Raw genomic sequence first — 16,066 nt, forward strand, 5'->3', positions numbered from 1 at the left:
TTAAAATGTCTTTATTTCCCTATCATAGTCATTCTTTAAATCCGTTCAATTCTTTTTAAAGTGAAGACAGCTTTAATCCTTAACATCAGGAATTGTCAGATCTGGTTCGAAGTAGTTATCTTGAGCTCAGCTAAGGCGAGGGCGCTCTAGTAAATTAACGAATCCTTGAGGTCTTAACAAAGACATCTAAAAATATCCGTAACATAACAAAAGCATCAAACAACCGAAGGGAGCCATCATTATGGCGCGGTCATTTTGACGACTTGCCTCGAATTGAGTTACTCGGCACGCGCGTCGGTTGACCTGAGAGGGATTGGCGTCATAAAGAAGTTAGATTGATTCTGTTAAAATTAATTTAACTCGGGTGGTTAGATACGGACGAGTCCCTTCACCCCGGCTTGTCGAACCCTTTGATGGGAAGCCGGTGACACGATAAAAAGTGCGCCTTTGACTGTGCGCATGTTCGTGCGTGTGCCAGTCACTGCTTTATTAGGCATGTGAATCAGGAAGTACACTCCTGTCTCTCTCACTCACTTTTAGTCCATGTTACCTTTTTCCACTGTAGACCGCTCGAAAATTATGGGACTAAGCACCCCAAGATATTCTTTATTTGCAATTGTGTTTTGTACTTACCTAATTGTTATGTCGGTTTTGGTTATTGGGGTAGGGATTCTTCTGGTTTTTCACCACGGTGAGTCAAAACACTACGTTTTTGGGTCATCAACGTTAGAGTTAAGTGTGTCATGCTCAGTAAAGAACTTTACAAACTTGATTCTTTCATAGGTCGACAATGTAAATTTACGTGTGAATTCGTACTTTTATGTGTTCTTTCATACTCCATTCTTGGCGACTGAAGGTGTCATTTGCATTTTCCGCACTGATCGGATTACTTTTATGCGCCATTTTTAGCGAAAATTGGTGAAGACCTAACTTCTGATTATCACGATAGAACACCACTTTGTAGTTAGTCAGCATGACGCTTTTGTGCAGGTTGTTGTTCAACTGGAGGTTGGGCGAGGTAGCACAGTTCAAAATGGCTGTCCACGATGGCAAAATAAATCTGCAAGAAAACAAGAGCAATATGTCCTACTAGAGAGAAAATCCTACTAGAGCAATTGATTTTCATTATTGGGATTGGTCAGTCACTTACAGGTGTGTGCTGACTTTGCTGAGGAGTCAATAAGTTCATAAGTGTGCATAGGTTGTGTCGATGATCAAGTAAAGCTTTCCTTCAAGAGAACCCATGTGTCTGTGTGTCTAGATCAAACCATTGCCTTCGCCTCCTACTATGGCAATCACATGGTGCTGCAGAAGTCTCCGGAGAGAGCCATTCTGTGGGGTTACGGCAGGCCTGAAGGTGCCCAGGTCACAGTCTACTTGTCAGGACCGATGAAATACAACAGCTCACCAGTCACTGTGCAGAATGGTAAATGTAGCTTTTTGCTGCTGTTGAGGGGAGGTTCGATACAAACATCCACAGGGCTGTGATTGGAAGAAAAATAAAGATCTAATAAACCAGATCCTGATAGACACAAAAACACAATAACGTATACAGTATTTTCTATACATTATATGCCTGCATTTTTGTGCGTGCAATTTTCAAATATGTTTACGGGGTTAAAAATGCATTTCAATAACTAGATACTTAAAGCATATGTGAGTACCGTAATTTTCGGACTATAAGTCGCGTTTTTTTTCATAGTTTGGGTGGGGGGGGGGGGGTGGGGGGCGACTTACACTCAGGAGCGACTTATATATGTTTTTTTTCACAAATTTTTACTTGATCATTAACACATCACTTACTTACAAGTATAGTTGACCACTTCACATGTTATTTTTAGTATAGTTGATCCCTTCACATGCTTTGATATCTTTATCTTCAACATATTCAAAACATGAAAAATAGAGAGAAAAAATCAAATAAAGTAATTAACACTTTAAAGCGCCATATCCTCTGGACATGTCCTCTGTCACCAGGATGACATAAAGGACGAGAAATTTGATCGATGGATTTAATGATTTGGAGTGACACAAATGGTTTGATAATATTGTTTATGTGATAGTTATTTAAAATATAGTTTATATATCGCTGTATGGGCCTGTGGAATAATTTGAACTGCGGTGCGGCACACTGCATTGTTGACAAAGGACGATCGATAAAAGACGAGAAATTTGATCGATGGATTTAATGATTTGGAGTGACACAAATGGTTTGATAATATTGTTGTTTATGTGATAGTTATTTAAAATATAGTTTATATATTGTTGTTTGGGCCTGTGGAATAATTTGAACTGCGGCGCGGCACACGGCATTGTTGACAAAGGACGATCGATGGATTTAATGAATTGGAGTGACAGATGGTTTTATAAACGTGTTATTTATGTAATAGTTTTTTTTAAATAACTGAATGTTACGTCAGGCCCGTTCTCAGCTCCTCGTTTGTGTTTGTCACGTTAGCATACCGTATCATTTAGCCTGTTGTTGCTCGTTCATGTCTGTTCTTGGTGTTGGATTTTGTCGAATAAATTGCCCCCCAAAATGCGACTTATACTCCGGAGCGACTTATATATGTTTTTTTTCACATTTTTGGGCATTTTATGGCTGGTGCGACTTATACTCCGGAGCGACTTATAGTCCGAAAATTACGGTAGTAAAAACATTTTTAGAAAAAATGCCTTAGCGCGGAGGTCTGGAATGTATCACATGCAATGAATGTGGGATAACCGGTAAAGCCACGGTCCACTATGACACCTGCAGGCATCTGGCGAGTCACCCTGGACCCCATCGAGGCCGGCGGTCCCTACAACGTGACTGCAACACTTCAGAACAGTTCGGCTACTCTGATGGATGTGCTGTTTGGCGACGTTTGGCTTTGTAGTGGCCAGAGCAACATGTACTTTGAAATGTCTAAGGTCAGCAAAATAACAAAACAAATAAGTGGCATTTCTATAGCATTTATGGCACCTCATTTTTACAAACACATTCCAACAAATATATTTTAATGAGCGAGTGTAATAGTCATCAATAAAATAATGTACTGCACTGGGAAACAGGGTACCCAGAATACAACTAAAATACACAAGATTTCATCCACCATAAGAGTTAAGGGGATTTGCTGTCATATCTATAAAACAGGATAATACAATCTGTTGAAAAACTACACGTATGGCGGTTACTGAGTGTGTCTGAGCAAATTCTTTATCCGCGTGCCTTGTACCATTATACTCGGTTAGAGATTCAAAATGCTTTTTATACTTCCCATTAGATTTTCAATGCATCCAAGGAACTCGCTCTTGCGTCCAAGTACCCTCACGTGAGACCTTTTATGGTTGCTTTGAAGATGAGTGACACAGAGTTGACTGATCTGATTGGAGTAACGCTCCCATGGTTTGTGCCTGAAGCAAGTAAGCAAGTTTTTTATTTACTTGCCGATATTATCATCCAAAGACTGCTTTTGAGAGGGCAATACGTTTCCAGGTGGTCTGTCGCAGTTCTCTGCAGTGTGTTGGCTCTTTGGACGCTACATGTACAAGCACCTGAACTACTCGATAGGACTGGTGGAGACCAGTTGGGGGAACACGCCCGTCGAAGCCTGGTCATCTTTACGTGCGCTTCAGAAATGTGGACTGGACCAAAATGAAAAGTATAGGTATGGACACAGACTACTTGAGGACTGGAACCACTTTGTGCTTGGGGACCACTGGTCTAAACGGGTGCAAAAAATTTTGTCCTCAGCTCACGGACTGACAACTCTGTCCTGTGGAATGCGATGATCCACCCACTGCTTAACATGACAATCAAAGGAGCCCTCTGGTACCAAGGTAACGTGCCCGGTCAGAACCTACTCTGACTTTGCAATCAAGATGTTTGACTTTTTGTTTTTAGGTGAAAGAAATTCAAATTATCATCAAAACGAATACAACTGTTCGTTCCCTGCCATGATTGATGACTGGAGGATGGCATTTCACCTGGGCTCAGGTGGGCAGACTGCCATGGACTTTCCCTTTGGATTTGTACAGGTACTTTAATGACCAATGTGTAACGGTTAATTGTTTGATTTAGAATGGTCCAAATCCTCAAAAGCTCAGCCTCTCACAGTATCCCTCAATGAAAGCAGACTGATAATATTTGTGTTGAATCAAAAAAAACTTGGAACTGCACTGATCAACAATTTTGCCAATTTTCTGACATATTACGGACAAAACCAGTAACTAGATCACAACTGCAGCATTTTCTGCCCCTGTCAATCAGAAAAAAATTCCTTGTTTAAAGGGATGGATATTAAAATGTATTTTAAAAATCACATCCATCCATTTATTGCCATAACAGTCGAAAGATTCTTAAAATAATTGATTAGTAGAGCGTCATTATTATTTCTTTGGCCAGCGACAACTTTGTCATTATTTTTTCAAGTGCCTTTTAGACAGTGATAATCGATTTCTCTCTTATGCTAGCTGTCCACCGACAAAAAAGGCTCCACGGATGACGGCTTTCCAAACATCCGCTGGCACCAGACGGCTGACAAAGGCTTTGTCCCAAACTCTCGTCTGCAAAGGACCTTCATGGCTGTGGCTTTGGATTGCCGGATGAAACTTCACCGTATGGCCCGTAAGAAAACAGTATGGGTGTATTCTTAAGTGACTCACACAGAGTAAATTAGCGGTGTGACGATTCATTGATAACTAATCAATTATCAAATAAAGCGATAATTATTTTGAGACTCAAATAATCATTTGGGATTGAAATGAGCACTTTTTTTTTTTAAATTGCTCCATCAATAGTCAACAAAATAATTGCAGGATTATTCAATTATCATTTACAGTATTTCACACACCGTATGCATGCGTGCAGAATCCACCCTCGTGATAAGCAAGACGTAGCATACAGACTGACACTCGGCGCACGAGCGGTGGCCTACAATGAAAAGGATGTGGTCTTCCTGGACCTTTCCCTAAAAAAATACTGTCCACTCCGATGTATGTCAACATTACCTACGACCAGGCAGTCGCTGTCAAGTCATCAAAAGACATCTTTGAGGTAATAAACATTGACACGGCCGGGCTTACATTGACCTTACTGTTTAGAAAAACCTGCAGCAGCCTAAGGCTAGTGATTCCCAGCACTGCCCTAAACAATGTATTTATAATTTGATAAATTGGCTCAAACAAGTGAGTTATTTCTCATATAACTGTGTTTTTCCTCCAAGATTTGCTGCTCACAGTCACACGGCCCATGTGGGCCCAAGTCCCAGTGGGTTCCGGCTCCCATCGTCCAATGGGCTTCCACCAGCATCCAGATAGCAGCCAATGTCTGCAATGTAGCAGCGCTACGATATGCGTGGAAAGACCAGCCATGTGATTTCAAAGCATGTCCCGTTTACGGCGCAATAACCGCATTACCTGCACCCCCGTTCATTTTCGATTGCTATCAAGTTAATACCTCTGGCACAGTGGTTCTTAACCTGGGTTCGATCGAACCCTAGAGGTTCGGTGAGTCGATCTCAGGAGTTCGGCAGAGCCTCCACTGCGGAGGTCCGAACACACCTAATTATAAATTTGTGATAAAGCATATCTGAACTGGTCTCGCAAAGGCCAAAGCAGAAGTCACACTGATTTGCAGATATGTCATTTGTTGTGAGTTCATGCATTGTGTTGGTTTTGTTCTTTGAATAAGGTGATGTTTATGCATGGCTCATTTTGTGCACCAGTAATAAACATTGATGTCTTGAATTTGAAAAAAAATCATTTGTGCACCAGTAAAAAACATCTATGTCTTCAATTTGGAAAAAAATAATTTTATTTTTCACTAGAGAGGTGTTCGGTGAATGCGCGTATGAAACTAGTGGGGTTCAGTACCTCCAACAAGGTTAAGAACCACTGCTCTGGCATCACAACAGATAACAAGCAATCTTTTTGGAAAGATGTTTTATAAATCCCTATAAATTAGCTGCTGTGGTGTACGGTGTACTATGCATAAAATTCTGATGCCATTTTTGAAAAACACTGTCAATGATATCCATGACCCTAAGACTGGATAAGGTCCATGTTTTTATTTAAACAAACACTTTCCCATTCAAGTCACTGTCATTTACACAATTTGAACAAATAAAAAGGTCAACATTGAGCTACTGGTTTCTATTCACAAAAATAAACGATCAATGTTTTCTGCATTTGTCATCCTTGTCTTGTTCAAAAAGTCTTTTTTCAAACTTGAGTCAAAAAGTCTATTTTCAAACTTGAGTCTTGAAAAAGAGGGGGTCGTCTTACAATCAGGGTCGTCTTATATTCGGGCCAATACGGTACCTGTTTTGTGAGGTGTCGGACAAACTTTACCGGGGGGGTGACGTCAGTGCCTCCCCAGTCATGAACCTCACCGCACATCACTGTGCTGTAGATAGTTTAGGAAGAACCTTCTACATTATGTGGTTTCCATAATCCGAAAGCATGCATGATGCATGGAAGGCCGATTGACCGCTGCAAATTACCGGTAGGAGTGAGTCTGAGTGCGAATTGTTGGTTGCGCTCTTGCAGCCCCCATGAGAATGTGGATGGATGGATAAGTAGTGTGTGTGCGCATGTTCGTGCGTGTGCCAGTCCCTGCTTTTTTAGGCATGTGAATCGGGAAGTACACTCCTGTCTCTCTCTTTCACTTTCTCTCTCACTCACTTTTAGTCCATGTTACCTTTTTCCACTGTAGACCGCTCGAAAATTATGGGACTAAGCACCCCAAGATATTCTTCTTTATTTGCAATTGTGTTTTGTGCTTACCTGCTTGTTACGTCGGTTTTGGTTATTTGGGTATTGATTCTTCAGGTTTTTCACCACGGTGAGTCAAAACACTCCGTTTTGGGGTCATCAACGTTAGAGTTAAGTGTGTCATGCTCAGTAAAGAACTTTACTAACTTGATTCTTTCATAGGTCGGCAATGTAAATTTACGTGTGAATTCGTGCTTTGGGTGTTCTTTCGTAATCCATTCTTGGCGACTGAAGGTGTCATTTGCATTTTCCGCACTGATCGGACTACTTGTATGCGCCATTTTTAGCGAAAATTGGTGAAGACCTAACTTCTGATTATCACGATAGAACACCACATTGTAGTTAGTCAGCATGACGCTTTTGTGCAGGTTGTTGTTTTGTTCAGCTGGAGGTTGGGCGAGGTAGCACAGTTCAAAATGGCTGTCCACGATGGCAAAATAAACAAATCTGCAAGAAAACAAGAGCAATATGTCAAGAAAATCCTACTAGAGCAATTGATTTTCATTATTGGGATTAGTCACTTACAGGTGTGTGCTGACTTTGCTGAGGAGTCAATAAGTTCATACGTGTGCATAGGTTGTGTCGATGATCAAGTAAAGCTTTCCTTCAAGAGAACCCATGTGTCTGTGTGTTTAGAGCAACCCATTGCCTTTGCCTCCTACTATGACAATCACATGGTGCTGCAGAAGTCTCCGGAGAGAGCCATTCTGTGGGGTTACGGCAGGCCTGAAGGTGCCCAGGTCACAGTCTACTTGTCAGGACCGATGAAATACAACAGCTCACCAGTCACTGTGCAGAATGGTAAATGTAGCTTTTTGCTGCTGTTGAGGGGAGGTTCGATACAAACATCCACAGGGCTGTGATTGGAAGAAAAATAAAGATCTAATAACCTGATCCTGATAGACACAAAAACATGCAGTATGCAAATCGCTTGAAACTATTTATTCTTTTATTTTTGAGCCAACCCCTGCAGACACAAATGAATAAGGAATTTACAATTTCTGTTTCTGACTTTGCAGGCTCCATTTTAATATTTTTTTTACGAGGCGCACAGGAGCTTAAATAATGCTCATTCTTGCTGTTTGCTTTGTGATTGAGCAGCAGCGCCAGTGGTTCGGCTGGGAGAAAAACAGCAGGCTCGGGAGAAAATTGATTCTTGGGGATTTGTGAACTCGCAAATACCAATGATAAGAGAGACACAATAACTTATACAGTATTTTCTATGGAATATATGCCTGCATTTTTGTGCGTGCGATTTTCAAATATTTTTACGGAGTAAAAAATACATTACAATAACTAGATGCTTAAAGCACTTGTGAGTGGTAAAAACATTTTTATAAAAAATGCCTTAGCGCGTGGGTCTGGAATGTATCACATGCAATGAATGTGGGATAACCGGTAAAGCCACGGTCCACTATGACACCTGCAGGCATCTGGCGAGTCACCCTGGACCCCATCGAGGCCGGCGGTCCCTACAACGTGACTGCAACACTTCAGAACAGTTCGGCTACTCTGATGGATGTGCTGTTTGGCGACGTTTGGCTTTGTAGTGGCCAGAGCAACATGTACTTTGAATGTCTAAGGTCAGCAAAATAACAAAACAAATAAGTGGCATTTCTATAGCATTTATGGCACCTCATTTTTACAAACACATTCCAACAAATATATTTTAATGAGCGAGTGTAATAGTAATCAATAAAATAATGTACTGCACTGGAAAACAGGGTACCCAGAATACAACTAAAATACACAAGATTTCATCCACCATAAGAGTTAAGGGGATTTGCTGTCATATCTATAAAACAGGATAATACAATCTGTTGAAAAACTACAAGTATGGCGGTAACTGAGTGTGTCTGAGCAAATTCTTTATCCGCGTGCCTTGTACCATTATACTCGGTTAGAGATTAAAATGCTTTTTTTCTTCCCATTAGATTTTCAATGCATCCAAGGAACTCGCTCTTGCGTCCAAGTACCCTCACGTGAGACCTTTTATGGTTGCTTTGAAGATGAGTGACACAGAGTTGACTGATCTGATTGGAGTAACGCTCCCATGGTTTGTGCCTGAAGCAAGTAAGCAAATTTTTTTGTTTGTCGATATTATGATCCAAATACTGCTATTGAGAAGGTAATACATTTCCAGGTGGTCTGTCTCAGTTCTCTGCAGTGTGTTGGCTCTTTGGACGCTACATGTACAAGCACCTGAACTACCCGATAGGACTGGTGGAGACCAGTTGGGGGGGCACGCCCGTCGAAGCCTGGTCATCTTTACGTGCTCTTCAGAAATGTGGACTGGACCAAAATGAAAAGTATAGTTATGGACTACTTGAGGACTGGAACCACTTTGTGCTTGGCGACCACTGATCTAAACAGGTGTAAATATCTTTGGTCTCAGTTCACAGACTGACAACTCTGTCCTGTGGAATGCGATGATCCACCCACTGCTTAACATGACAATCAAAGGAGCCCTCTGGTACCAAGGTAACGTGCATGGTCAGAACCTACTCTGAATTTGCAATCAAGAAGATATTTGACTTTTTGTTTTTAGGTGAAAGAAATTCGAATTATCATCAAAACGAATACAACTGTTCGTTCCCTGCCATGATTGATGACTGGAGGATGGCATTTCACCTGGGCTCAGGTGGGCAGACTGCCATGGACTTTCCCTTTGGATTTGTACAGGTACTTTAATGACCAATGTGTAACGGTTAATTGTTTGATTTAAAATGGTCCAAATCCTCAAAAGCTCAGCCTCTCACAGTATCCCTCAATGAAAGCAGACTGATAATATTTGTGTTGAATCAAAAAAAAAAAAACATTTGCAACATTTGTTTTTACTTTGGAGCTGCACTGATGAACAATTTTGCCAATTTTCTGACATATTACGGACAAAACCAGTAACTAAATCACAACTCCAGCATTTTCTGCCCTGTCAATCAGAAATAATTCCTTGTTTTAAAGGGATGGATATTAAAATGTATTTTAAAAATCACATCCATCCATTTATTGCCATAACAGTCGAAAGATTCTTAAAATAATTGATAGTTAGAGCCTCATTATTTCTTTGGCCAGCGACAACTTTGTCATTATTTTTTTCCAATTGCCTTTTAGACAGTGATAATCGATTTCTCTCTTATGCTAGCTGTCCACCGACAAAAAAGGCTCCACGGATGACGGCTTTCCAAACATCCGCTGGCACCAGACGGCTGACAAAGGCTTTGTCCCAAACTCTCGTCTGCAAAGGACCTTCATGGCTGTGGCTTGGATTTGCCGGATGAAACTTCACCGTATGGCACGTAAGAAAACAGTATGGGTGTATACTTAAGTGACTCACACAGAGTAAATTAGCGGTGTGACGATTCATCGATAACTAATCAATTATCAAATAAAGCGATAATTATTTTGAGACTCAAATAATCATTTGGGATTGAAATGAGCACTTTTTTTTTAAATTGCTCCATCAAATAGTCAACAAAATAATTGCAGGATTATTCAATTATCATTTACAGTATTTCACACACCGTATGCATGCGTGCAGAATCCACCCTCGTGATAAGCAAGACGTAGCATACAGACTGACACTCGGAGCACGAGCGGTGGCCTACAATGCAAAGGATGTGGTCTTCCTTGGACCTTTCCCTAAAAAATACTGTCCACTCCGATGTATGTCAACATTACCTACGACCAGGCAGTCGCTGTCAAGTCATCAAAAGACATCTTTGAGGTAATAAACATCGACACGGCCAGGCTTACATTGACCTTACTGTTTAGAAAACCTGCAGCAGCCTAAGGCTAGTGATTCCCAGCACTGCCCTAAACAATGTATTTATAATTTGATAAATTGGCTCAAACAAGTGAGTTATTTCTCATATAAACTGTGTTTTTCCTCCAAGATTTGCTGCTCACAGTCACAGGGCCCATGTGGGCCCAAGTCCCAGTGGGTTCCGGCTCCCATCGTCCAATGGTCTTCCACCAGTATCCAGATAGCAGCCAATGTCTGCGATGTAGCAGCACTACGATATGCGTGGAAAGACTGGCCATGTGATTTCAAAGCATGTCCCGTTTACAGCGCAAAAACTGCATTACCTGCGCCCCCTTTCATTTTTGATTGCAATCAAGTTAATACCTCTGGCTCAACAGATAACAAGCAATCTTTTTGGAAAGATTTTTTATAAATCTCTATAAATTAGCTGCTGAGGTGTACGATGTACTATGCATAAAATTCTAATTACGTTTTTGAAAAACACTGTCAATGATTGCCATGATCCTAAGACCGCATAAGGTCCATGTTTTTATTTAAACGAACACTTTACCACACAAGTCACTGTCATTTGCACAATTTGAACGAATAAAAAGGTCAATATTGAGCGACTGGTTTCTAGTCACAAAAATAAACAATTGATGTTTTCTGCATTTGTCATCCTTGTCTTGTCAATTCTTATGACCTTCAAAGCCTTTTAGGAACCGAAATTCAGGAGCTGAAGTAGGAAGTCAACGGCTTCACAGATGTGGTGGTCAGGTGCGACGCACTAGAACAATGCAATGTCTGTGCTAAAAGACAGAAATAAAATATTAAGAGCTGAGAAATATTTAATAGTCATCATTACAGTCTTTACTTTTATAATTACGGCAAAAAGTATAGTTACAGATCTAGTAATATATATGAATAGGTATTTTCAAAACAACTATTTGTTCTATTATTAAGGCACTCTGTCATCTGTAATCAGAACCACTGACATGTTCCTTCCAATGACTTTTTAAATTGTAACAAACAATTTAGTAAGGCTATTTTCAAGGTTGACTTGAAATGGTAATAAGGTCATAAGTAGCCTTCAAATTATGTGGAAAATTATTGAAAATCCCATTACTTTAAAATCAACATTTGGCAACCAAACCTGGGATTTGCTCCAGCTTGTCACTAAAGCGTCGGTGTCGCTGATAGGCCTCAAAGTTGATGGAGGCGTCGTCCTCTGACAGGCTGTGAGGATTCTGGCCATCGCCCGGGCGACACACTTCAAAACGTATCCATCGGTAGCTATGAGGATATAAGACACCAAAACTTAAAGCATTTACAAGATGGGAACCACAGAATACTAAACATTAGGAGCATAAAAAATAATTATATGTAATGTACTTGTTACACTTCCGTGCGCCAGGACAACTTTGAATGAGATTCTGGATGGTGGGATGCGAGAAGCCAAAAAGTCTGCTCCGGATGGCACAATTGGGGCAACAGCCTTGGAACTGAAAATAGAAAGAAAGAAAGAAAGGTGATATCGTGGAAGTGTCAAAGCTAATTTGTCTTTCAACTGAACTTTACAAGTAAAAAAAACATGACATCACAGAAAAATCTTGCAATAGCCAATCTCAGTGTGCATCTGAGGCAAGTGGACGTGTATTTAGCTTGTTCTTAGTTTTGATGATTGTTCAGTATTGTACCTGACTGACGCGATGGCCTTGAGTAGGTTCGAGTGGCACGTCAGGGCCGAGGAGGCCACGATGGCATTCTGGGGATCGTCCTCAGGTACAATCTCAAACTAAGCCAAAACAATCGGGGAAAAAAATGATGACGTCCCCCTCCAATTTTGACTTTTGGTAAGCAGCTAGCACCCATGTTTATGGGATACAGGAAGAAGCCTGACTTCCCAGAGAAAACTGTAAAATCCATGACCCTGTATTTGTTCTCATAGCAGACTACATTATTTACTAATGTATCACATTCTTAACCAAGTTTTTCTAAAGATAATATAGCAGTGCTTTTAATACATATGGAATCATTTTAAATGACGGCCTTTAATTTGTTAGTTTTGTTGACTTTGTAAAGCTCTTTGGACACTAAAAAAACCCCACTAACAAATCATTTGGGTTGTACAGGTGTACCTCCGCGCCTTACCTGCGGTCCGCTTCTTCCATCTTTGATTTGGCATGTGTAGAGGCACTGCAGCTCAGGGTTTTTCATGCTGGCAAAGACCCGCGTGCTGCAGAAGCCCACCGGGTAGATGGCACATTCGTCATGGAAAAACATTCGGTCCGTGATGATCTGGGGGGGAAGTAGGGAAATGTTTGCTTTTGCCCACACGCCGGCGCAGTGTCTCGTGTGACTTGACCGACCTCGCCCAAGCTGTACAACGTTAAGCCGCCCAACACGATGGGGAAGACGGGACGACCGCAGGAGTCAAGCGGGATGGGTTGCACAAGCTTACGGGAACCGTCAGCCAGTTTTCGTTTCTTTGCCATTTTCTTCGGAACTAAGAATGATGAAATTATTATCAACTTTTTGATACTGATGAAGTCACCCAAATAATTCAAAAAAGCACTCACGCTCATCCTTTCCATTCTCTCTGCCCCGCTCTTTGCGCTCCTTCTTGGGTTTTTTAAGCTGCCCCTCGTCCACAGCCGACGCCACGGATGTGAGCATGTGCGTCCCGCACAGGCTGGGTGGTGCTCCGGGACCGGAGCTCGCCGGGAGAGGCGGCACGGCGGGATGAGTGGTCGAGCTGGGCGTGGGCAGGAAGTCACCCTCTGACAGGGACTGGTAGTGCAACAGCAACAATCTGGACATAACGAGGACAGGTTTGAAAAAGTTGGAACGTGCTCTTTGGGTGTCATGATGACACATTTTTAAGCTAACAATCCAAAATACTGTTATTATTTGAAACAAGAATAGAATTAAAAAATAATCCAGTGTATTTACGTACTGGCGCTCTTCCTTGGCTCTTAAAAATTTCTCTTCTAGATGGGCAACTTCGTCATGCAAAGCTGCGTTTTCCTGTGAGGGAATGACAACTGTCACATACACTACCATTCAAAAAAGTTTGAGGTCATCCAGACAATTTAGCGTTTTTCATGAAAACTAAAAATTGCACAAGGGTTTTCAAATCATTCATTAGCCTTCTAACACAATTAGCAAACACAATGTACCATTAGAACACTGGAGGGATGGTTGCTGGAAATGGGCCTTAATAAACCTGTGTAGATATTGCATTAAAAAACAGATGCAAGTCTTAAAGCAACTCACAAATATCATGGCTCGTGCTGCTTTGCGTAGTCGGAGGTACTTCAACCGATACTTTTCATTCATTTTTTTCCGCGCACCTCTCCTCATCTTGGCTTTGTTCTCTGAGGAGATTGCAGGGGACGGAAAAGGCGCAACAGCAGGGGCGGCCCCGGATCCCGAAGCAGAGACGGTGTTCTGCTGCGGTGTGCCCAGGAAGGCCTGAGCTGTGAAGGCCTTTAGGGCCTGCTGCCGCTCAACATCTGTCTGAGGGAGAAGACAGTGAACACCGGCAGACTCTTGCAGTGGCAACACTCTCAAAACGATAGATAAAAACAAAAACTAAATGGAAATGGTGAAAACATAACTGATGTTATGTAAACACAGAAAAAGAGTTTGACTAAATTGGTTTGACTGGGGATCATAGCTGCAAGTATGCTTTAATGTTTACAAAATCCCACAACAAACAAGTATCAATGGAATTTTTGACTGCAGAACAAAAAGCATTGAAGTAATTACATAAGTAGCTGCAATATAATTCTGATATTTGAACGCAGTCAGTATTGCATTACTGCCCCTCGTTCAACTCACCAGCAATGCAAAGACTCCATTTCTGTTTTCAATCCTCTTGAATCTCTTGCTGCCTTTTTGTGTCTGAAACATAACGTGAAACTGAGGCAGACACATGGAGGCTAGAGCTGCATCAGGCCTTCAGTTTACTAAAAACTGGCTTGTGCAGCTCAAAACAAAGTTGCCTGCACCGTCATATCGAACCCCCAGTTCTGATAACTATGGTGATGTGAAAGGACGGAAGCAATGCTAAATTAACTCAAAATGAAGAATGCATAGCATCAAATAAACAAAAAGAGTGAATGTACTTTAAAGTGTGAAGTCCTGCTTACCTCGCGATACATGACAGCTTCCAGACTTGACTTTGCACTGCCAACATAGCAAAATGGAAATGCAATTTTTGCAACATGCTTAATCTTATTTACAATAATTGATTCTTGACCATCAATGTCAAATAATATGTGATAAGAATTGCCCGTACTTGGACTGAACAAGCCCCCGGTCAATGATTCTTTGCTTGATCTCTTTAATGTGCATGGGATGTCCAGCTTCCTCCAAAACGATCTACAGTATGTGTAGAACACAAAATAAAGAAATAATCCAAGTGCATTAACCTTAATCTGTTAACCATTTTTAAAAAATGCAAGTGGAAAAGCACCAACCTGAGCAGCATCAAGCCAGGTGAGGTTTGGCTTTTCTGAAATTTCACTGGATGGTTCACTGCAAAAGGGAGTTGGGGTTTCATCAATACAAGTACTTTTATACACAAGAAAATTAGACAATGCTCTGCAATACGTGTATGTAGATACACTCTGGATATACTACTTGAATTTAGTGTGGCCTGATTTATAGATACAATAAGAAAAGCGTTCCTTATACAAAACTTAGGGAGAGTGTGCAAACGAAATCCTGAATAGACTGTGAGGCGGAAGAAGGAAAGTCCCTCGTTTTGACATCATTGCCGGATAGCTGCACCTAACGTAACGTGGGTGGCGATCAACAAGCAGTGGTGCCTTAACCTCAATTACAACAAACCTCTCCAGCGTATCAGCCGTCCCAGACAGACCAGCGATGCTATCCAAAGATGGAAATAGAGAGTAGCTCCCTTGCCCGTCAGGCTCCATCTCTGACTCAAATGTGTTGAGTGACTCCATCTTGTGAGCACAACAAAGAAACAAGCCTGTCAATAATTTTGGACAAAATACGGGCAGAAACAGACTCACCTTTCTCGGGAATGAACTAACACTTATGCTTTTGTGCTGTGCGTTGAGAGTAGTTGTTTAGTTCATTGTTTACATGCAGCTAAAAGGCTAACGTTAGCAAGAACCTGAGAGTAGCAAACTCACGCAAGCGGGGTGTTAACTCTTACGGTTTCGGAGCAAAAAACATAATGTGTCTCAGAGTCATTTGTTTCCAATAAGCTTTCTTTTTCAATCAATTTGCTGCAAAGAATTTCTCCGACGTTTCCGCATTTCTTTGTCTTCTACTCCAAAATTAAACTGTGCTAGCAGACTTATGAAGCATTACCGCCATCTCCAGTCTTACTGTGTGAATTACATTTAGTCGTGATCCGTTGCTAGTGCGTACTTGATGTAGAAAACTGAAAGCTTTATTTTTGTCGGTTATTTCAAATAAATCGTATTTTATATATATATATATATATATATATATATATATATATATATATATTGTGTCCATTGTTATGCAAATAGGTCATCTGCTGTGGGCATTTAGTGGTCTTCTGCA

The 16,066-nt window shown here is 41.1% G+C and overlaps 3 protein-coding genes across 3 annotated transcripts; 2 read left to right on the forward strand and 1 right to left on the reverse strand.

Annotated features, from left to right (window-relative positions):
• Positions 1 to 642: 642 nt before the first annotated feature.
• On the forward strand, positions 643 to 5,528 carry LOC119132730 (sialate O-acetylesterase-like). Its single transcript, XM_037268202.1, has 10 exons — positions 643 to 691; positions 1,262 to 1,426; positions 2,759 to 2,913; positions 3,267 to 3,405; positions 3,479 to 3,650; positions 3,734 to 3,822; positions 3,887 to 4,020; positions 4,456 to 4,605; positions 4,851 to 5,038; positions 5,208 to 5,528. The coding sequence occupies exons 1-10, from the start codon at positions 643 to 645 to the stop codon at positions 5,299 to 5,301; spliced, it is 1,335 nt and encodes a 444-aa protein (XP_037124097.1). The 3' UTR covers positions 5,302 to 5,528.
• A 1,073-nt stretch (positions 5,529 to 6,601) lies between these two features.
• LOC119133028 (sialate O-acetylesterase-like) lies at positions 6,602 to 11,163 on the forward strand. Its single transcript, XM_037268654.1, is given in 12 exon segments — positions 6,602 to 6,826; positions 7,393 to 7,557; positions 8,186 to 8,343; positions 8,691 to 8,829; positions 8,900 to 9,065; positions 9,152 to 9,237; positions 9,305 to 9,438; positions 9,899 to 10,016; positions 10,019 to 10,052; positions 10,295 to 10,398; positions 10,401 to 10,480; positions 10,650 to 11,163. Coding segments are annotated over 12 exon segments (1,617 nt in total). The 5' UTR covers positions 6,602 to 6,675; the 3' UTR covers positions 10,932 to 11,163.
• Positions 11,037 to 15,831, reverse strand: LOC119133025 (transforming growth factor beta regulator 1-like). Its single transcript, XM_037268651.1, is given in 16 exon segments — positions 11,037 to 11,307; positions 11,652 to 11,791; positions 11,891 to 11,960; positions 11,963 to 12,000; positions 12,196 to 12,293; positions 12,650 to 12,796; positions 12,868 to 13,004; positions 13,078 to 13,310; positions 13,455 to 13,525; positions 13,775 to 14,017; positions 14,342 to 14,404; positions 14,653 to 14,689; positions 14,802 to 14,884; positions 14,983 to 15,040; positions 15,356 to 15,474; positions 15,544 to 15,831. Coding segments are annotated over 15 exon segments (1,617 nt in total). The 5' UTR covers positions 15,544 to 15,831; the 3' UTR covers positions 11,037 to 11,227.
• Between the last annotated feature and the right edge of the window lie 235 nt (positions 15,832 to 16,066).

This window comes from Syngnathus acus, chromosome 13, assembly GCF_901709675.1.
Source record: "Syngnathus acus chromosome 13, fSynAcu1.2, whole genome shotgun sequence".
Taxonomy (NCBI): domain Eukaryota; kingdom Metazoa; phylum Chordata; class Actinopteri; order Syngnathiformes; family Syngnathidae; genus Syngnathus; species Syngnathus acus.